Source organism: Salmo trutta, chromosome 15 (assembly GCF_901001165.1).
Source record: "Salmo trutta chromosome 15, fSalTru1.1, whole genome shotgun sequence".
NCBI lineage: Eukaryota > Metazoa > Chordata > Actinopteri > Salmoniformes > Salmonidae > Salmo > Salmo trutta.
In genome coordinates, this window is record NC_042971.1 from 54,062,274 (window position 1) to 54,084,877 (window position 22,604).

General features: G+C 44.1%; 1 protein-coding gene across 1 annotated transcript; it reads right to left on the minus strand.

Moving 5' to 3' along the window:
• Positions 1-8,552: 8,552 nt before the first annotated feature.
• On the minus strand, positions 8,553-20,440 carry c9 (complement component 9). The gene is made up of 12 exons (XM_029692161.1): positions 20,329-20,440; positions 20,093-20,201; positions 19,779-19,932; positions 16,269-16,410; positions 14,653-14,791; positions 13,728-13,961; positions 12,997-13,136; positions 12,703-12,803; positions 10,802-10,933; positions 10,116-10,291; positions 9,030-9,252; positions 8,553-8,911 (listed from the first exon to the last, which is right to left on the minus strand). The coding sequence occupies exons 1-12, from the start codon at positions 20,412-20,414 to the stop codon at positions 8,739-8,741; spliced, it is 1,809 nt and encodes a 602-aa protein (XP_029548021.1). The 5' UTR covers positions 20,415-20,440; the 3' UTR covers positions 8,553-8,738.
• Between the last annotated feature and the right edge of the window lie 2,164 nt (positions 20,441-22,604).

The following is a 22,604-nucleotide window of genomic DNA, read 5'->3' on the forward strand; positions in this document are numbered from 1 at the left end:
TTCCAACCCATGCAGGGATCTCTGGAACGCTGGAGTTGAGCTCTCAGTGGGGCGCCCTGATTGGTTTCTCATTCCTGCCTCTCCCTCCTGCGTCCAGGGCCAGAGAAGACCAATAGAGGAACGCTAATGTTTTGAAAGGACCGAGGGAGTCGAGAGTGAAGCGTAGGTTTTGAGTTTTGGTTGCGGGGGAGAGTAGAGGAGGAGGAGGAGGAAGGAACACAAAACATTGCTGACACGGGGCATAATTTCATTTCCACGGTGCTGGGACAGCTGTGTGTAGTAATCTGCCATGGCGGCCCTCTAACACATAAATGGCTCCACTGACCCCAGGGGGGGAGACTTCAACTGTGTCCAGCCGTTTAGAGGAGAGGACCAGGGAGTGGAGCCCCTTTCACACCATTCAGGGGTTTGTCTTAAAGCAATATACCCCCCTATACTTCTCTGAGAGGGGAATATGCAGGCCTGTGTGTTTAGGTCCGAGGACGCAAGGAGACAACAATGGGTCATTTTTTAAAGCAAACTTAGAATTCATGCCTTGGTTCTATAGCTGTTTGATCAATGAGCTGGGAAACAATTACACACACACATACACACACACACACACACACACACACACACACACACATCCCTACATGCAAGAGTTTGGATCTTGGGCAAAAATATTTTTTTGAAGTTAATTGACCTTTATTTATTTTATTTTACTTTTAGTTACCATTCTGTAAGTTGCTATTTGTTGTTTGGAAAATGTACAAACATAACAATAATCTATTATCATATGGAATATGGCTTTATATCACCTTTAAGCAACCACATCACTTCTGGCCTGGGGATACATAGATACTTACATGGGATTTGAGTGCATGATCATTTTTGGGAAATAATATATAATATAACCAACGTGTTTTAGCATACAAACAGAATATTAAAAAAACAACTCCCTCAAATATACTCTTCTTTCAAATGATGTTTCAAAGTAGTTTTCCCCTTTTGCGTGCTCAACAATTAACCGATATAAAAAACATGAGTAAACAGAGAACTGGGAGAGTCTATCGATGGAAAGAGGTTCATTATTTTGTGCTAACCGTTTTGTTGTAGAGAGGGGTGAGAACAAAAGATTTTATCCTAAGATAATGGCCCGAGGCAAGGGTGATGTCGGTAGTGAATAGGGTCTCCCTGGAGCTCAATGGGAGCCCAAAGCTTTACTCCATTATCTTGACATCCTGAGGGCCAGGGGCCACCACCCCCAGCCACTGTCTAGGTATTCATCCATCACACATTCCTCCCACTCTCACTATTTCTCTCTCTCTCTAGCTCTATGCTCTGAGGCTTTTTCTTTTTGCGATGAAGGGAGAGTAGGTCGATGGTGTTATTTTTGAAAAACAAAATGTAGGTCAGTCTTGAGAGTGGATGAGATGGAGTGATAGAGAGAGGAAGGGAGAGGCACTGGATATGAGAGATAGAGAACATGCAATTACAAGAGAGAAGAACAATAGAGTTTTGGTAGAGGGAGAGAGACAGCACAGACAGACAGAAAGACAGACACAAACAGACAGACAGACAGACAGACAGACAGACAGACAGACATTGGGGCGGCAGGTAGCCCAGTGGTTAGATTGTTGGGACAGTAACCGAAAGGTTGCTGAATTGAATCCCCAAGGTAAAAATCAGTCGTTCTAACCCTGAACAAGGCAGTTAACCCACTGTTCCCTGGTAGGCCATCATTGTAAATAAGAATTTGTTCTTAACTGACTTGCCTAATTAAATAAAGGTTAAAGAGAGAGAGAGAGAGAGAGGGGGGAGAGAGAGACAGCACAGACACAGAGAGAGAGAGAGAGAGAGTGAGAGAGAGAGAAGTCAAGGTTAAGACTGAGGCCAAAAAGTGTTTGAGTCGTAGCGGCTATTGAAACAAGCCAAGCAACAAGCACTCAGAATATGAGGGTTTATCACAAGATTTGTTTGTGGAACCAAAATATAATTATAAGAGGCCAATCATATGCCTTTTTCCCTTCCGTTTCCTTATCTGTGTTGCACAAATGAAATGATAAGATTAATCTCTACTGTCTCCATTACCTAAGCATAACAGCAATGGAGAAGTGATCACATTGGAAAGGTTGCCTAAAAGATCTCATGCCAGTATTTTAAATGTGTTAGAAACACATACCTTTAAGGTATGCTGCAGTGCTGCAGTTCATTTGATGTATTACTGTGCAACTTTCAGACAGTGGCAGCAGTGGCAGTACTCTCGTTGCTTTGTAAGCAAACCAACACTTTGACACCCCCACATTTTCTCCCTCCCTCCCTCCCTCCCTCCCTCTGCTTTCTCTCTCTCTCTACCTCTCTCTCCACTCTCTCCCCCTTCTCCCGCTTTCCCTCCCTCCCCCTCCCTCTTGCTCTACCACTCCACCACTGTTTGTTTAACAAGCTTGGCTCAGGCGCAGGGATCTCCAGTCATGCTTGCAGTGTTGACGGTAAATGACTCAATTTAAACCCGAGAGCAAACAGGCAAATCAAAGCCAGCCGAGCTAGGCAAATATCACAGTTCATCTCAAGCCTTTTCTAGCCATTGTGAGAGCAGGATCTAGGAGCATTAGGCCAGTGCTAATGACTTTGTTCACAGCTCTCAGATGGAAACAGATAAACAACGTCACAAAAGGGGTCAGGACACTTGTGGATGTTAGCAGAGGCCTTAACAAAGGCAGAATGGACTTGACAGTGAAGTGCTATGTAGTAAAAAGGATAATACCTTCTGGTTGTGAAAAGTAACGTGTGTGTGTGTGCGTATGTGTGTGTGTGTGTGTGTGTACCATATGTGTGTGATGTGTTATGAATGTGCACGTGTAAGCCATACGGAGCATGAGTCTGTGTATCAGTAGTTTCATGACGAGAGGGTAAAAGTTCAAACACCAGGGAGCTGCTATCTTTCTGCCTCATCAACATCCACTGTCACTGTCACTGTAAAACCCCAGATAAATCTCCATCCTGGTTTTATCCAGCAGAACACAGAGACCAGCGAGACACAGAGACCAGCGGGGCAGAGAGACCAGCAGGACACAGAGACCAGCGGGGCACAGAGACCAGCGGGACAGAGAGACCAGCGGGCCAGAGAGACCAGCGAGACACAGAGACCAGCGGGACACAGAGACCAGCGGGACAGAGAGACCCGCGGGCCAGAGAGACCAGCGAGACACAGAGACCAGCGAGACACAGAGACCAGCGGGGCAGAGAGACCAGCAGGACACAGAGACCAGCGAGACACAGAGACCAGCGGGACAGAGAGACCAGCGGGCCAGAGAGACCAGCGAGACACAGAGACCAGCGAGACACAGAGACCAGAGGGACACAGAGACCAGCGGGATGCAGAGACCAGCGGGACACAGAGACCAGCGAGACACAGAGACCAGCGGGACACAGAGACCAGCAGGACACAGAGACCAGCGGGGCACAGAGACCAGCGGGACAGAGAGACCAGCGGGCCAGAGAGCCCAGCGAGACACAGAGACCAGCGGGACACAGAGACCAGCGGGACAGAGAGACCCGCGGGCCAGAGAGACCAGCGAGACACAGAGACCAGCGAGACACAGAGACCAGCGGGACACAGAGACCAGCGGGACACAGAGACCAGCGGGTCAGAGAGACCAGCGAGACACAGAGACCAGCGGGACACAGAGACCAGCGGGGCACAGAGACCAGCGAGACACAGAGACCAGCGAGACACAGAGACCAGCGGGACACAGAGACCAGCGGGACACAGAGACCAGCGGGACACAGAGACCAGCAGGACAGAGAGGATCAGAAACATCTTTACGACCTGGCCTGTCTGGTTCCAGTTTGCTCAATCTAGGAACCCTGCTGTTACCAGTTCAGACTTGTGTTAAATGATAAACATGGCTATGTGAGAGGTAATGCCCAAATATGTTCATATACATACTTATTGCTAGCCTAAGATGTCTACATACTGCAAACCTAATTTACAGCCAAAGAAACATTTTAGGTTCTAGATAGCACCTTTTTATCGAAGAATGTATACACAATAAAAAATATATCACATATCTTATTTTTCTCCTGTCCATGTCAAAATAAACCATCTCTGAATCTCAATCACCTTCATTCGTCAGTCTCCATGTCCTGTCCAGATCTTAGTTTGTCTTTCCCCCTCTCTCTCTCCCCCTCTCTCCCCCACTCCCTCTCTCTCCCCTCTCTCCCTCTCTCCCCCTCTCTCCCTATCCTTCTATATCTCTCTCCTTATCACTCTCTTTTGCTTTCTCTCTCCATCCTCTCCCGTCTCTCTCCCAGCTTCAGCGCATCTGTTTCTCATTTCCATGGTGTAGCTGCTTGGAATGTGGCCATGTTTTTAGAGATGAGTTATTAGGCCATTAATACATGCTTTACCCAACACTTTTTGAAGTGGGCCAAAGTGGAAAGATACACAGGAGCACTGTGTTTTAGGAACAATGCTGTTTTGGATGACTTCTTTTAGTATGGTTTCATGGTTTCATGCATATTTGGAATGTAGGATACATGTTTTGTAAAATGTGTTCTATATGTTTGTGACAGCAACGGGCTGATCAGATTTACCGGCTGTTGTTTTTCTGTAAATGTATATGGCCCTCCAGTGCCGTTAGGTACATTTCCTTAGTAGACAAAAGAGGATAACTTTTTTGTGGAAGCTCTCTAACGATAACGCATTTAACTTACAGTGCATTCGGAAAGTATTCAGACCCCTTGACTGTTTTGACATTTTGTTACGTTACAGCATTATTCAAAAATTTATTAAATAGTTTTTTTCTTCTTATCAATCCACACGCAATACCCCATAATCACAAAGCAAAAACAGGTTTTTAGAAATGTTTGCAAATGTATAGCATTTTTTAAACAGAAATATCACGGGCCGCCCCCAGGTGGTGAGGGTAGGTAGCCACGCCCCCAGGTGGTAAGGGTACACATCTGCCACGCTGATCCTCAACACTGGAGCTCCCCAGGGGTGCGTGCTCAGTCCCCTCCTGTACTCCCTGTTCACCCACGACTGCATGGCCAGGCACGACTCCAACACCATCATTAAGTGTGCAGACGACACAACAGTGGTAGGCCTGATCACCAAAAATGACGAGACAGCCTATAGGGAGGAAGTCAGAGACCTGGCCTGGTGGTGCCAGAATAACAACCTATCCCTCAACGTAACCAAGACTAAGGAGATTATTGTGGACTACAGGAAAAGGAGGACCGAGCACGCCCCCATTCTCATCGACGGGGCTGTAGTGGAGCAGGTTGAGAGCTTCAAGTTCCTTGGTGTCCACATCAACAACAAAATAGAATGGTCCAAATACACCAAATCAGTCATGAAGAGGGCACGACAAAGCCTATTCCCCCTCAGGAAACTAAAAAGATTTGGCAAGGGTCCTGAGATCCTCAAAAGGTTCTACAGCTGCAACATTGAGAGCATCCTGACTGGTTGCATCACTGCCTGGTACGGCAACTGCTCGGCCTCTGACCTCAAGGCACTACAGAGGGTAGTGCGTACGGCCCAGTACATCACTGGGGCTAAGCTGCCAGCCATCCAGGACCTCTACACCAGGCGGTGTCAGAGGAAGGCCCTAAAAATTGTCAAAGACCCCAGCCACCCCAGTCATAGACTATTCTGGCAAGCTGTACCGGAGTGCTAAGCCTAGGACAAAAAGGCTTCTCAACAGTTTTTACCCCCAAGCCATAAGACTCATGAACAGGTAATCAAATGGCTACCCGGACTATTTGCATTGTGTGCACCCCCCCCCCCCCCCAACCCCTCTTTTTACGCTGCTGCTACTCTCTGGTTATCATATATGCATAGTCACTTTAACTGTACATTCATGTATATACTACCTCAATTGGGCCAACCAACCATTGGCTAACCGGGCTATCTGCATTGTGTCCCACCCACCACTCGCCAACCTTTCTTTTACACTACTGCTACTCTCTGTTCATCATATATGCATAGTCACTTTAACCATATCTACATGTACATACTACCTCAATCAGCCTGACTAACCGGTGTCTGTATGTAGCCTCACTACTGTATATAGCCTGTCTTTTTACTGTTGTTTTATTTCTTTACCTACCTATTGTTCACCTAATACCTTTTTTGCGCTATTGGTTAGAGTCTGTAAGTTAGCATTTCACTGTAAGGTCTACACCTGACAAAGAAACTTTGATTTGATTTGATTTGATTTACATAAGTATTCAGACCTTTTATTCAGTGCCTTGTTGAAGCACCTTTGGCAACGATTACAGCCTCAAGTCTTCATGGGTATGACGCTAAAAGCCTGTATTTGGGGAGTTTCTCCCATTCTTCTATGCAGATCCTCTCAAGCTCTGTCAAGTTGGGTGGGTAGCATTGCTGCACAGCTATTTTCAGGTCTCTCCTCTGGCTGGCCACTCAAGGACATTCAGAGACTTGTCCCAAAGCCACTCCTGCATTGTCTTGGCTGTGTGCTTAGGGCTGCTGTCCTGTTTGAAGGTGAACCTTCGCCCCAGTTTGAGATCCTGGACGCACTGGAGCAGGTTTTCATCAAGGATCTCTCTGTACTTTGCTCCGTTCATGTTTCCCTCGATCCTGACTAGTCTCCCAGTCCCTGCCGCTGATAAACATCCCCACAGCATGATGCTGCCACCACCATGCTTCACCGTAGGGATGGTGCCAAGTTTTCTCCAGATGTGACGCTTGGCAAAAGAGTTCCATCTTGGTTTTTATCAGACCAGAGAATCTTGTTTCTCATTGTCTGAGTCCTTTAGGTGCCTTACGGCAAACACCAAGTGGGCTCTCATGTGCCTTTTGCTGAGGAGTGGCTTCTGTTTGGCCACTCTACCATAAAGGCCTGATTGGTGGAGTGCTGCAGAGATGGTTGTCCTTCTGGAAGGTTCTCCCCTCTCCACAGAGGAACTCTAGAACTCTGTCAGAGTGACCATCTGGTTCTTGGTCACCTCCATGACCAAGGCCCTTCTCTACCCAATTGCTCGTTTTGGCTGGGCGGCCAGCTCTAAGAAGAGTTATGGTGGTTCCAAACTTCTTCTAGTCCACTGTGTTCTTGGTGACCTTCAATTGTGCCAACCTTTTTTGTTACCCTTTCTCAGATTTTTGCCTTGACACAATTCTGTCTTGGACCTCTACGGACAATTCCTTCGACCTCATGGCTTGGTTTTTGCTTTGACATGCACTGTCAACTGTGGAACTTTCTATAGATGGGTGTGCGCCTTTCCAAATCATGTCCAATCAATTGAATTTACCACAGGTGGACTCCAATAAAATTGTAGAAACATCTTAAGGATGATCAATGGAAACAGGATGCACCTGAGCTCAATTTCGAGTCTCAAAGCAAAAGGTCTGAATACTTATGTAAATAAGGCATTTCTGTTTTGTTCTTTTATAAATTTTCAAAAATGTCTAAAAACCTATTTTCGCTTTGTCGTTATGAGGTATTGTGTTTAGATTGATGAGGAAAATGTTTTACTTAATCCATTTTAGAATAAGGCTGTAATGTAACAAAATGTGGAAAAAGGGAAGGGGTCTGAATACTTTCTGAATGCACTGTATATACACTGAGTGTTCAAAACATTAAGACCAGCTTCCTAATATTGAGTTGCACCCCCCATTTGCCCTAAGAAAAGCCTCAAATCCTTCTTTAACCTTCAAAAATCTTCCCCTTCTTCTACACTGATTGAAATAGATTTAACAAGTGACATCAATAAGGGATCGTAGCTTTCACCTGGATACACCTGGTCAGTCTATGTCATGGAAAGAGAAGGTGTCCTTCATGTTTGGTACATTTTGTGCATATTTTAACACGAGAACATTATGGTTCTAGATATGATTTGGCCCCCTGAAGGAAGGATCATGACATTATGATTGCCAAACAACAACGATAGGTTTCGGTTAAAAGGCATTAGCATTTCAAGCCTCCATTTCCCTTAACTTCCAGAGATTATGAGATTTTGAAAGATGATCATGAAGACAAACCTAAGGTTTCTAAGGACCATATGAATTGTATTACCCACTGTTGGCCACAAGGCGGAATAATTTTCCTTGTTTGACGATCAGTCAAAGGAAGCTACTTCAGGTCACAGTTTAGTGAACACTTGAGATTAGGATGAATTTTAAATTTGTAATGTAATTGGATGTTTTCATGTTTTGTGTGGATACCTTTCATCATGAACTCTCAATTAAAGGTCAAACTTGATTGGAAAATGTTTATTTGTTAAACAGAACTAGGCCTACTTCAAGGAATACATTGATACAGTTTTTAATATAAAAAATTAAATAGGCCTGTGTGTGTGTGTGTGTGTATAAGATGCATTAACTCCTCTTTGTCTACATGTATGGGGTTCCGTGTCTGGTGCATGCAGGTGGATGTGTTTGCGTGTGTGTATGAGTGTGAGTGTGTGTGTATGACGGTTTGCGTGTGTGTGTGTATGAGTGTGTGAGTGAGTGAGTGAGTGAGTGAGTGAGTAAGTGTGTGAGTGAGTGAGTGAGTGAGTGAGTGAGTGAGTGAGTGAGTGAGTGAGTGAGTGAGTGAGTGAGTGAGTGTGTGTGTGTGTGTGTGTGTGTGTGTGTGTGTGTGTGTGTGTATGAGAGTGTGTGTGTGTGTGTGAGTGTGTGTGTGTGTGTGTGCGGACATATGTGTATAAGATGCATTAACTCCTCTTTGTCTACATGTATGGGGTTCCGTTAGTTATGCTGTGTCATCATAGTGTTCTGAACGAGAGTGTGCTCAGCAGTAGTCTTCAGCGACTGTGTCTCCACTGCAGGTGGCACCAGAGAGGCCCTGTGTGTTACAGCTGCGGGTCCTGATACGTTTTCCTCCACTGCAGCCTGACCAGGCTGCCCAACACGACCAGTTCCCCTCCTGAGGAACACTCTCCACGGGGGTTTTAGTATTCTTATCTGGAGAACAAAACTATATTTTCAGCTTGACAGCTTTAACTATATACATAGGACAGTGTGCTTATGCGTGCATACATGCTTGGGCATGCGTGTGTATACAACGGCTGGCTCCACTCACTGTTATCAGCCTTGGCATCCTGGCAGGCCAGACCTTCAAACTGGGGCAGACAGAGACACAGGCACTTCCCGTCCAGCAGGGCCAGAGTGCCCCCGTTGTGACAGGGCTTACACTTGCACACACTGTACTCAGCCTCGTACTCCTGAGTGGCTCTCTGCATGTTAAGCCTCCTGGTGTTGGCATCAGGCATACTCAGTGGGATCAGGGTCTGAATGGGTTCTGGCTACGAGGGGAGACAGACAGACAGACAGACAGACAGACAGACAGACAGACAGACAGACAGACAGACAGACAGACAGACAGACAGACAGACAGACAGACAGACAGACAGACAGACAGACGGAGAGGAGAGGAGAGGAGAGGAGAGGAGAGGAGAGGAGAGGAGAGGAGAGGAGAGGAGAGGAGAGGAGAGGAAACTGACTTACTGTAACATTCACTTCAGTTCAATTCAATACAACTCAAGGAAACTGAGGGTTGTGATGTGAACTGGAGACAAATGGAAGTGGAGTTATTGGGCGGGGGATAGAATGACGGTCAAAGATAAAAGTAACAAATAAAGTCAAAATAAACAAATTTGAATGACACTGAGGGGCAACGCTGTTACATCCACTCGCATTCAAACCCATGCATGTGCACACACACGGACACACACACAGATGTAAATAGTGCAAACATGCACTGAAACGTATTCAGTTGGCCGTGCTGTTATGATGTTTGTTGTCCTGGATGTATTTTGTTTTCTCTTGTTGTTTTCAGTTGTTGATTTCTGTTGTTATGTTTTGTTATTTTCTGTTGTTGTTTCTGTTTTCCTTTAAAAAATATATATATTTTGTTCATTTTGTTGGTTGTTGGTGCGTTGGGGGACAGTGGCTTGGGGGGAATGCAAGGTGAGGTTTTGTTTGTTTTTTCGGGGGGGGCTTCACTGCAGGTAGATTGTATGTTTTAATATACATACAGTATATATTTTTGTATACAAAAATACAACTTTACCAATCCCCTTTTGGGCAATGTAACACCTTCTTTCAGATCTACACAGTGTTTCTAGGAATGAGACAGTATGGGATGGATTTGGAATTGTGCCCTCACCTCACTACTGAGGAGTGCAGGGGCATCGCCGACTGTCCGGGCCCAGTTCTGATAGGTATTTATGTCCACTAGCCCCTCCTTCATTATCTGGGTTCTCATGGCGACAGCGGTCTCCAAGGTTCCGCCCCTGACTACAGTTATCACCTTATCCACCAGCGCCTTGCCCTCCTTCTCATCTGTGGATACAGAGACACCATAGGAATCAGGAAGGTGTTTGTGGTGTGCGTGCGTGCGTGCCAGCAGCATACCACCCTGCATGCCACTGCTGGCTTGCCTCTGAAGCTAAGCAGGGTTGGTCCTGGTTGGTCCCTGGATGGGAGACCAGATGCTGCTGGAAGTGGTGTTGGAGGGCCAGTAGGAGACACTCTTGATTGGGGACATTGCCCTGTGTAGGCTGCCGTCTTTCAGATGGGACATTAAACGGGTGTCTTGACTTTCTGTGGTCACTAAGGATCCCTTGGCACTTATTGTAAGAGTAGGGGTGTTAACGCTGGTGTCCTGGCTAAATTCCCAATCTGGCCCTCATACCACCAGGGCACCTAATCACCCCCAGCTTCCAATTGGCTCATTCATCCCCTCTCCTCTGTAACTATTCCCCAGGTCTTTGCTGTAAATGAGAATGTGTTCTTAGTCAACTTACCTGGTAAAATAAGGATTAGATAAACGGTATGTTTGTGTTGACGGACCTGTGTTTTTATTCACAGTGTCTTTACAGTATCCCGGTCTGATGTGGGCATCTCCTCCAATCCCGATGTTGGTGTCAAAGTTTCCTGAGATTCCAACTTTAATGCAGTTCTGGAGCTTTCTCTCAGTCAGCTCTATAGGAGAGACAACATTGCTAAAACATCAAATACGGACATCACTGCAAACAGGAGAGGTTTCTATATGGTCACATTTCATTAATTTTCCCAAATCATTATAAAAAACATTCATATAGAACCAAATATTTTCTCTCTGATCCTCAATACAATGTTGAGCTGTTTTGAATAAGAGCCCTAGCTAGTATTGATGTTTCATGTAGCAGTGGTAGCCGGTCCAGTGCAGTCAAAATCGTGTTTTTCTTATATCTTATGTACAACAGCTGATGAAACTAACACTGTAAAAGTGTGATTTAAACAAAAATCAGATGGCAATTGTGAAAGCAAAAGTCCCGACTTTAAATCTTCATCATACATCTTCTTATGCACACTACTCCTCTTTCACCATTTAAGCTAGAAACACCACTCAAACTTTAAAATGTGCAGACTGGTCTGAAATAGTGTGCTTGCACACAACTGATCCTATTTACGCTTTTTGTCCAACTTCATTCACTTTAATTGTGACATCATCACTTCAAACTTCCATTCACTGTAAATGCAACAATGCAACTTTTGACACAAATCAGCTACTTTGGCTAAACACTTATACAAAACACTTATACATCTTCATCTACTTCTCTGCTATTCAAATCTGAAATAATAACAGAATTATATGGTACCGTTACAGCATCGATAACATTTTCTGTAACTTTAAAAACAACTGACATTTTGACCACTTTCCGAACAAGTTAGACAAGAAGTTAGAGGGTATGAAATCTTCATCCACTTCTCTGCTATTCCAATCAGTCCACGGAACAAAAATATCTGCTACGGATCTAACAATACAGCTGTTTTAGTAACTGCATTAACAATTTTTTGCCAACTTTTTACTAACAACTGACGTTTTGACCACTTTCAGAACAAGTTAGACCAAAGTTGAAGTAGACATCTTGGTCTACTTCTGTGCGATACATATCTGGAAATAAGAACAGAAATATCTACTACCAATCAAGAGCTACATATGTTTTAGTAACCACATCAACTAATTTAGCTAAGTTCCACACTGTTGAATTAATTGCTATGGAACTTTTCAGAACTTTCAAATTAGAACAATGTGGGAGAACATTCTAAGCATGAGACAATGAGTAAACGTTGCTACTAATAACACTAGTCAGCTACCTTGACCACTCTTCTCAACAATGTGTGTCGTAGACAAAAACTTAAAGGGTATGACACCTTGGTCTACTTCTCTGATATTCAAATCTGAAATCAGAACAGCAATAACAATAACTACTTAAGTAAAATATTTGAAACTTCTTCCACTACCACAAAAATACTTGTAAAGAGTTTAAAGCAAGTCCCACCAATTTTTCTTCACGGAAAATTACCATCTAGTTTCCTGATAGTTGCTGGTAAAAAATACACTCTACACAGGAACTTCTAATCAGCAGGTTTGCATTGGCGGGAGTTTTGTCTTTCCATGGTGACATCACCATACAGTAAATAGGTTAATTGACCAATAACAATGTTCTAAACCTCTCTGCCAATAACAGCTAGTTTTCCGTTTTCCCCTCCCCACTCAGACCACTCCCAGCCAGTCCTATAAAATTATTGGTTGAGAAATAGTTTCTTTCCTAAAAAGTTATTTTTGCCAATTTTAATGGAAATCTATTACAATAAGGTATTTAATTGTTACCCAGAAATGATTTGATATTGATATAAAAACAGCTGCATTGGACCTTTAAGAGTGGTGTTGGTAGAAAGACACAACACGATTTTAAGATCCCTACTTTTGTCCTTGATGGTGTCCTGGTTGAGAACGTAGACCAGCTGGTACTCTCCTCCAGACTTCCCATTCCTGGTGTAGTGAGTCCCGTAGTCCTCCAGAAAGCTGCATTCCATTCAATTCAATTCCATTAAATTCCATTCCATTCAACTCAACTCAAAATATTTTATCCATCCCGCAATTGTCCAAGCAGGAGTAGGCAAATACATACACAACAATTTATATACAGTATATATCAATTTACATAAGATATAGTCACAAAAACAATGTGTTTCTAGTGTAATGATAACAGTCCAACCTGAAGTACTGTCCTTTCTCGTACTCCAGAGGTAGAGACTTGACATGCTCTAGAAACTCCCCAGCCACCTGAAGGTCCCGGGAACGCATCCTATAGGTGCTCAGCTGCACATGGCCGTTCACACGCATGAAACTCTTGTTCTGATTGGACAAGGACCAACATCAATTCATAAATTCAAATCAGGGAGTTTAAACTCAAAGTCAGCCAAGACATTTTAGACTTCCATCAAATATAAAGCCTCTGTGATTTACAAGACGGATGAAATAAACAAATACTGTCACGTCCTGACCAGTAAAAGGGGTTATTTGTCATTGTAGTTTGGTCTGGGCGTGGCAGGGGGTGTTTGTTTTGTGTGTTTTGGTGTTTTTGGTTTAGGTTCTATGTTTTCTATTTCTATGTTTAAATCTAGTTTTCTATTTCTATGTTGGGTTTTTGGTAGGACCTCCAATTAGAGACAGCTGGTTGTCGTTGCCTCTAATTGGAGGCCATATTTAGTTGAGGTTTGTTTCACTTTTGTGGGTGGTTATTTCCTGTATAGTATGTGCACCTTATGGGACTGTTTTGTCGTTTATTTAAGTGTTATTTCGAATAAATTAAGAAGATGAGCACTTTACCCACTGCACCTTGGTCCAATCCTTACGATGCCTGTGACAAATGCAAGTGGACTGAAAGTACATTTTCCATGGGGTACAGAGAACGTACACTACAGTATAACATGAAGCCTACTGTACCTTGATGGTAGAGTACTCCGAGACCTCCTTGATCATCTGTGTCCTGTCATACTCAGCATCCAACCCAACCCCTCCTGACACAGTCGTATTGGACTTGGCCATAGACTTTTCTGTGGGGGTGTATTTTAAGTTCAAACCAGCGCTCACAGTCAACTTGGTCTCAGTCATCAGTTCCCTCAGCAGGGTGTATGTGTCCTCATAGATCTCTTTGGAAACGGTCTCCTCTGCTATAGTCTGGGAAAGACACATGCAGGGGTCAGAGGTCAATCACAAAGGTTTGAATTTGCTGAAGTGTTACATACTGTACTGTCTAATCTTCAAACCCAGAAGCAAATCTCACATGCTCATTGGCCAGCTACTAAACGTTAACAGTCTGTCACAATGTGGGATGGAACTTTGATCAAATATACAGACAACATCATAAAGCCAGAATGGTTTGGGTCAGTGCAATTTAAGAACTGATTTGAAATGACATAAAGATGATGACATAAAGATGATTTGGAATTACAATGCAAGAATTGAAAGGTCAGAGCATGACTAGGGGGGTGTTCTAGTCATTCTATTTCTATGTTGGTGAGTTGTATGGTTCCCAATTAGAGGCAGCCGGTAATCGTTGCCTCTAATTGGGGATCATATTTAGGAAGCCCTTTCGCCCACCTGCTTTGTGGGATATTGGTTCAGTTAGTGCCTATGTGCTGTGCTGTGCTGTGCTGTGCTGTGCTGTGCTGTGCTGTGCTGTGCTGTGCTGTGCTGTGCTGTGCTGTGCTGTGCTGTGCTGTGCTGTGCTGTGCTGTGCGTTAAAATTATGTGGCACTCAACTCACGCTGCGCCTTGGTCCGCTCTGTACGACGATCGGGACAATATCTCTCAGTTTCAATATTGTTTTACTGAAGTGAAGGCAAATTCCAGGCTAGGTCTTACTCACCTCATAGTTGAGCAAGCCCACGTTCCAAGGCAGCCTGTTGTACTCGTTGTTATTGGTGTTCTTCACCTTGTTGCACATCCCATTGAAGTAGTCGTTGTTGAAGGGGTTTATACGGGGCTCCATGCCCAAGATGTTGATTCTGTCACAGCATAAAGACATAGACACAGAACTTAAAAGAACACTAATATAATATGTATTTCTATGGACATGTTGTAGATCTCTGTATTCAGTCAGGGACCTGAATGGCTGCTGGAGAGCATGCAGGAGCAGACCTGAGTTCAAATAGTATTTGTTTTCTTTACTTTGTGTCTTTGACTGTGCCTGGAGCCGAGGTCTGCATTTTTGGGACTATTCAATTGATTCTATTGCACCAGACATACTCAATCAAGTGCAGCTATCATCCCCGTGCTCAAGAAAGGGAAAGTAACTGAACTGAATGACTAGCAATCCATAGCACTAACTTCCGTCATCATGAAATGCTTCAAAAGGCTAGTCAAAGACTACATCACCTCCTTCCTCCCGACACACTCAACCCTCTCCAATTTGCCTACCGCCCTGACAGATCCATGAACGAAGCAATCACCATTGCACTGCACACTGCCCTCATCCACCTGGACAAAAGGAATGCATACAGTATGTGAGGTTGCTGTTCATTGACTACAGCTCTGTCTTCAATACCATACTGCCATCTAAACTCATCACAAAGCTCACGACCCTGGGACTGAACTCCTCCCTATGCAACTGGGTCCTGAACTTCCTGATGGGTTGCCCCCAGGTGGCATCATTACTTCCGCCACAATGATCCTCAACACAGAGTCCCCAGAAGGGTGCATCCTCAGTCCCCTTCTGTATTCCCTGTATACCCACGACTTCGTGGTTTCACACAGTTCCAACTCCATCATCAAGTTCGCTGACGACACGGCAATAGTAGGCCTGATTACCAACAACGACAAGACAGCCTACATGGAGGAGGTAGGCACTCTGACGATGTGGTGCCAGGTAAACAACCTCTCCTTCAACATCAGCAAAATAAAGGAGCTGATTGTGGACTTCAGGAGGAACCAGGTTGGGCACGTCCCCATCCACATCAACGGTGCCCAGTGGAGACGATAAAAAACGTAAAGTTCCTCGGTTTACACATCTCTAATGAGCTGAAATGGTCAAACCACACGGACACCGTAGTGAAGAAGGCAAGGAAGCAACTCTTCAACCTCAACAACAAACATTTACCCTTCCTACCCTCCAATGGACATTTATCATTGTTACACTGTAAATATGTATATATTATTAGTTTCTATTATTGTTTCATTCACTTCTCATTCCCTCCCCTGCTGCTCCCCCCCTCTACGGACACTTACCCTGCCTTCACCCCCCCCAATGGACATTTATCATTGTACAGTTTTATTATTATTATTATTATTGTCTCATTCACTTCTTTTTTGACCTGCACTGTTTGAGCTGGGAGCATTAGAATTTCAGTGTACCCTGCGATTACATCTGCGATCCTGTGCATGTGACTAACAAACTAAACTGATCTAAAATATTTAAAACAAAAATAAATGCTATTTGAACCGCTACTGTGCAGGTGTTTGAGAGGTGAGTGCTGCTGTGCTGACCCATATCCTGCAGTCCTGCCCTGTTCGTTGGTGTCGTACAACTTTGTGCCACATGGCTTACGTACGGGCTCACAGTCCTCGTCTGACCCGTCCTCGCAGTCATAGTCTCCGTTACACGACAGTCTCAACTTAATACATGCACCTTCACAAAGAGAGGGAGAGAGAGCGAGAAACACAGACAGAAACGTGCATGATCAGTGTATGATGACAGTTTTAATTTACATTTATTTACATCATTTAGCAGACGCTCTTATCCAGAGCGACTTACAGTAGTGAATGCATACATTTCATACAATTTCATACATTTTTTCTTACAATTTTTTTTCTTTTTTTTTTCTGTGCTGGCCCCCCGTGGGAATCGAACCCACAACCCTGGTGTTGCAAACACCATGCTCTACCAACTGAGCTACAGTTGGTAGAGCAATTAATTCACTGCAATAGCACTACTGCAACTGTGTAAATTGTATTACTGTTAACTTAACTTTAGTCCATAGCTGCTCAGAGTAAACAGCCTGCCCTAACTGAAATATTGTTGCCAGCTTGATGCACACAGATTCAGTGTCATATTCGATCTGAAAGATGGAGGCACCATTGTGACGTCCCCTCCCTGCTCTGTCTACTGGGTTTTGCTGTGCTTACTTCCTGCAGGAGATTGGTGTGCGGCGCTGGGAGGGTCGTCAGTGCTGATGGGGCACACTTGTGAAAGCTCAGCTGTGGCATAAAGCCACTGTTTCCCCACTTAGCAAGAGATTCCTCTCTCCATGCATACCTTTGGTTGTTTTGATGTGGCTTTGGCAGTTGACACACATTGGGCAGTGTTATCTCTTTGTTATTTTTTGTGTGGTGACCGTGGCTGGAGCAGTTGTCTCGGGAGCACATCCGTGGCTCAGAGGGGTAACCAGCTTGCTGGGAGCTTTGTCTGTGACTGCGGGCTGAAGTGCATTAATACCCACCGCCAGAAAGTGCATGAAGACAAGGGTTGAGCTAGTAATAGGTCTTGGGGATGCTCCATTGTGGTTGACACTGATTCTGTTTGTCTGGTTTGGGGTACTCAATTGGGGTGAGAGCAGTATTTTGTTCGGTCATAGTTGGTTGACTGTTTGACTATGGCAAACATTGAGGAATTATTCCTAGTTCTGAGGGAGGAGCTTCTGGATTGCTATACTAAACATCAATTGTTATGAATTGCGACATATAGCATTGAGATTGATGATAAACGCCTGAAAGAGACGGTTAAGTCCATACTAAAGGCCAACTTGATTGAATCCAGCATTGTAATGGAATTGTTTTCTCCTACATTTCGATCCACTACAAACGCTCATAATCCTGTATTATCTTTTGAACAGCAAAAGGAACTGTTGTTGCTACAACTAGAGCATGATAGGCTGAAACAGCAACAAGACATGGAAAAGGAGTTGGAGGTAGAAAGGTTTAAACAGGAAATGGAGCGTGCCAAACTGATGCTGCAACAAGTCCGTTTAGATTTGGTCAGAGCTGGTAAGCTCTCTGACATGTCTCTTAATGACAGTTAAGGTGATTTCTCCGGAATTCGTGCTCAGCTTTCCTTCGATGTAGCTGGAAAATTGAGGCTCTGGCCGAAATTCAGTGAAAAGGGTCGCAGATTCCATGAATTGGCCTGACACCGACCGTGCGTTGATGTTGCAATGTGTGCTAACTGGAAAGCACAAGAGGCCTACTCAGCTCTTAACGTTGCTGACAGCCTAAACTATGGCAAAGTTAAAGCTGCTGTGTTGCACACCTATGAGTTAGTTCCTGAAGCGTATCGCCAGCGGTTTAGAACCTGGAAAAAAGCTAACAAACAGACTTTTGTGTTGAGTTCGCACGGGATTTGCACACCCAGTTTAATCGATGGTGCACTTCGTTCGATGTTACAACCTACGAGCAGTTGTGTTGGAGCAGTTCAAAGATTGTCTCTGACCGCCTTGCCACATACATAAATGAGCATAAGGTGCAGACCCCCCGGAGGCTGCCGTGTTGGCTGATGAATATGTGCTGAGGCATAAAGGTCACTTTGGGGAACCCCGTCTTAGCAGTGATGGTCGCAGGGATAGTTTTGGGGCTAAATTCTTTCCTACTGGGCCTGACCTTGTCTCAAAGGTTGACTGTGGTTCCCATGTGAAATCAGATCATGGTAAATTCTACAATTACTGCCATGGTAAAGGTCATTGAAAAATGAATGCCCTGTCCTTAGAGTTAAAGCTATGCCTTCTGGGGTTAATGTGCCCGTAAAGCCTATGGCATTAGCGGCACCTGCTTCTAATTTAAGGGTTTAAATTGTTGCACCTCAGGACTAGTTAAAAGAACCATTGGGTATGGTTGACAGTGCATCCATTTATTAACCCTTCATTACTGAGGGTTACGTATCCCTGATAGGTAACCAAGAGAGTGTCCCGGATGAGCCCCCACTTGTTACAACCTGGCTGAAGATTGTAACAAACAATGGGAAACCACACACTGAGTAAAGGAATAACAAAATGAATTTATCCCATACATAAAGTAAACACTCTCAACAATAATCAGATGAGGCAGGAAGGTCAGTAAATTAGGTGTCAACTGCCAAAGCCACAACAAAACAACCAAAGGTATGCATGGTGAGAGGAATCTCTTGCTGAATGGGGAAAAAGTGGCTTTAGCTGAGCTTTCACAAGTGTGCCCCATCAGCACTGACGACCCTCCCACCTCTACTACTCTGCGTAATGCACCAGCCACTTTTCAACGCCTTATGAACAGGGTTGTTTCTGGATTGGAGGGATGTGCTGTGTACCTCGATGATGTAGTTGTGTACAGTGATACATGGGAACAACACTTGTGCCGTGTAGCAGCACTGTTTGGTCGCCTGGCAGAAGCTCGACTTACCATTAACTTGGCAAAGTGTGAGTTTGCCAGGGCAACTGTGACATACCTTGGTAAAGTTGTCGGTCAGGGGGAAGTACGGCCGGTACACGCTAAAGTTTTGGCCATTGATCACTACTCACCTCCAACCACTAAAAAAGATCTCCAGCGTTTTATTTGGGATGGTCGGCTACAACCGCAGTTTTGTAAGAATTTTTCGACTGTGGCCGCACCCCTTACTGACTTGCTTAAGGCAAAGGCCCACTTTGTCTGCTCTCCATTATGTCAATGGTCCTTTGAGGATGTTAAAGCTCTTCTCAGTACTGCTCCTGCAGGAGATTGGTGAGCGGAGTAGGAGAGGTGGGCGGAGCTGGGAGGGTTGTCAGTGCTGATGGAGCACACTTGTCAAAGCTCAGCTCTGGCATAAAGCCACTGTTTCCCCATTCAGCAAGAGATTCCTCTCTCCATGTTGACATCTAATTTACTGACCTTCGTCTGATTATTGTTGTGAGTGTTTACTTTATTTATGGAATAAATTAATTTAGTTATTCCTTTACTCAGTGTGTGGTTTCCCATTGTTTGTTACAATCTTGAACCAGGATGTAACACCATACACAGACATACTCATGGCTATGACCTAATTGTGAGGTACAGTACCTGATTCACAAGTGAACTCAGTGCTGGAGCACTCAGGGGGCAGGGCCTGTTCACACACAGCATCGATGGTGCACGCCTGCTGCTCTCCTATTGGCTGTCCTTGACAGGGCTTCCCACCGAATTGGCCGAACACCTCCACACTCCGAGAACGGTGCTGCCAACATGACAGAGTTCACACACTTAAGGAGCATACAAAGTTTCACTCATGCTTTTTAAGCCATGAATAATTTGAGACTGACATTTGAGAAAAATGAGAGACTGGGAGGCAAAATTGCTAGGCCCTGATCTGTATATTTTATTAATCTGAGACCCACCTGTATCTTGGTGCAGCTGTTACAAGGGGTCCACTCAGACCAGAGGCTCCAGGCACAGTCTACCGGGTCGGGGGGAGCCACCTTGACCTCCCGAGTGTCCCGTTTGCCTCTATGGGTTACACATACAAGGTTCAGAGCTCAGATTACTAGAACAAGTGTCCTCTAATTGTCATTTGTGTAATGGGAGAATAAACAAGAGTAATGAGAGTATTTTGTGTCAAATAGAGCATACGTACGTTCTGTTTTCATCACCAGACACGGACACAGACACAGCCACGGCACAAAACACCAGGAGAAGAGCAGCAGCTACCTCAGACCTCATAATGGCAGAATGATAAAGAAAAGGTTGGTCTGTCTTGCTTTATATGTACGGCCTTTCTGTTAATGATTGCAGAACAAATCGATAGTTTGGATCTTGATTTATGGAAAAACGCAACCCAGAGTGTCATCAGTGGACTCATGGTAGAGTTAGTGGACTATCCCCTATTTCACAATTTATTACAATTATTGTGTATTTGAATAAATGGACAGAAGATTTTCGAAATACAGTGTCTTTTGCATTTTTCTATCCAACATATTATCCCAACACATGATACATTTCTGAAATCCTCAAGACGTTTCCTGATCACAAAAAAACGACAAATGTTAATATCATATTCATAGGAGGCATTACACACCCATTTGTGTACTCTGAGCCAAAACCATATTTTCAGTAGGAGACAGTTAATTTCTTGATCTGACAAGTGAAAATCTAAACTATTGTTACTAAGCCCTTCAGAGAAACCACATGATCAAAATCACATCACTTAATTGGTGCGACCTTATAGAGGAGGGAAAAGCCAGCTTCAAACAGGAAGCTCACCTCTATGAAGAACACAGTGAGATCAGTGACAGCTTTTTTTCAGTTTTTTTTCTTCAGTTTTGATGTTAAGGTTATAAAACTGTCCTAAATAATGCACTGTGCCAAACTGTGATGTAAATGTGTATACTATGTACTGGTGCATCAAAATAAAATAAAATGTTGCCAATATTATGTTAAAATGTTGTAATTCAGTCATTTTTTGTTGTCCCGCTTTACCAACCATAGCTAGCTAAAGTAGGACAGCATAGCTAGCTAAAGTAGGACAACATGGAGTAGCTAAAGTAAGACAGCATAGCTAGCTTGTAACGCCCTGGCCATAGAGAGGGGTTTTCTGTTCTTTATTTTGGTTAGGCCAGGGTGTTACAGTGGGTGGGCGTTCTATGTTCTTTTTCTAGGTTTTTGTATTTCTGTGTTTTGGGCCGTGTGTGGCTCCCAATCAGGCACAGCTGAAGTTCGTTGTTGTTGATTGGGAGTCACACATAAGGAGCATGTTTTTCCTTTGGGTTTTGTGGGTAATTGTATTTTGTTAGTGTGTTTTCCTAACAGAACTGTTTGCTGTCGTCTTTTGTTTATTTTTGTAGTGTTCTCTTTTTCATTAAAACACTAATGATGAACACATCCTCCGCTGCGTATTGGTCCACCTTTTCCGACGATGACTTCTCTGTTTCATCTGACGACGAAGACAGCCGTTACATAGCTAGCTAAAGTAGAACAACATGGAGTAGCTAAAGTAGGACAGCATAGCTAGCTAAAGTCGGACAACATAGCTAGCTAAAGTAGAACAACATGGAGTAGCTAAAGTAGGACAGCATAGCTAGCTAGCTAAAGTAGGACAACATGGAGTAGCTAAAGGACAGTCAGCAAGACAGTCTTATACGCTTTTCCAATGGATGAAAGAGATCCAGTTTACATCAGGGACCCCCTGTACTCAGGTTAGGCAGAGCTCTGGTTCTAATAGTACTATATCCTGTTTCATTTACATTTATTGGCACCAAACAGAACTATTGTAAGCCTACTGTATCTACCATTAACAAATGATTACAATTAGCTACGTCTAACATCTGCAAAGTTATTGATGCAAGAGTGTTACGGGAAAATGTCCGCTGTCCCCCTGACCACTGGAGTTTGTGTAAATAGAAGAGCAAATATTTAAATAGTTCCTTTGTTTGTAGAAACTTGTGACGCAATGGTATTATTGACAAGATAAAAGTCCAACAAAAATTTTGGGCCAGTTTTCCATTCTGGGAAAGCATTCCCATTAAACTGTTTTTAGTCCAGGCTGGACTAGGTTTAATCTGTGTCTTGAAACCTGGCCCTAAATTATTTATAAAATAGCCTCCAACACTCTACTCAACAAATTGGATGCAGTCTATCACAGTGCCATCCGTTTTGTCACCAAAGCCCCATATACTACACACCACTGTGACCTGTACGCTCTCGTTGGTTGGCCCTCGCTTCATACTCGTCGCCAAACCCACTGGCTCCAGGGCGTCTACAAGTCTCTGTTAGGTAAAGCCCCGCCTTATCTCAGCTCACTGGTCACCATAGTAGCACCAACCCGTAGCACACGCTCCAGCAGGTATATCTCACTGGTCACCCCCAAAGCCAATTCCTGTTTTGGCCACCTTTCCTTCCAGTTCTCTGCTGCCA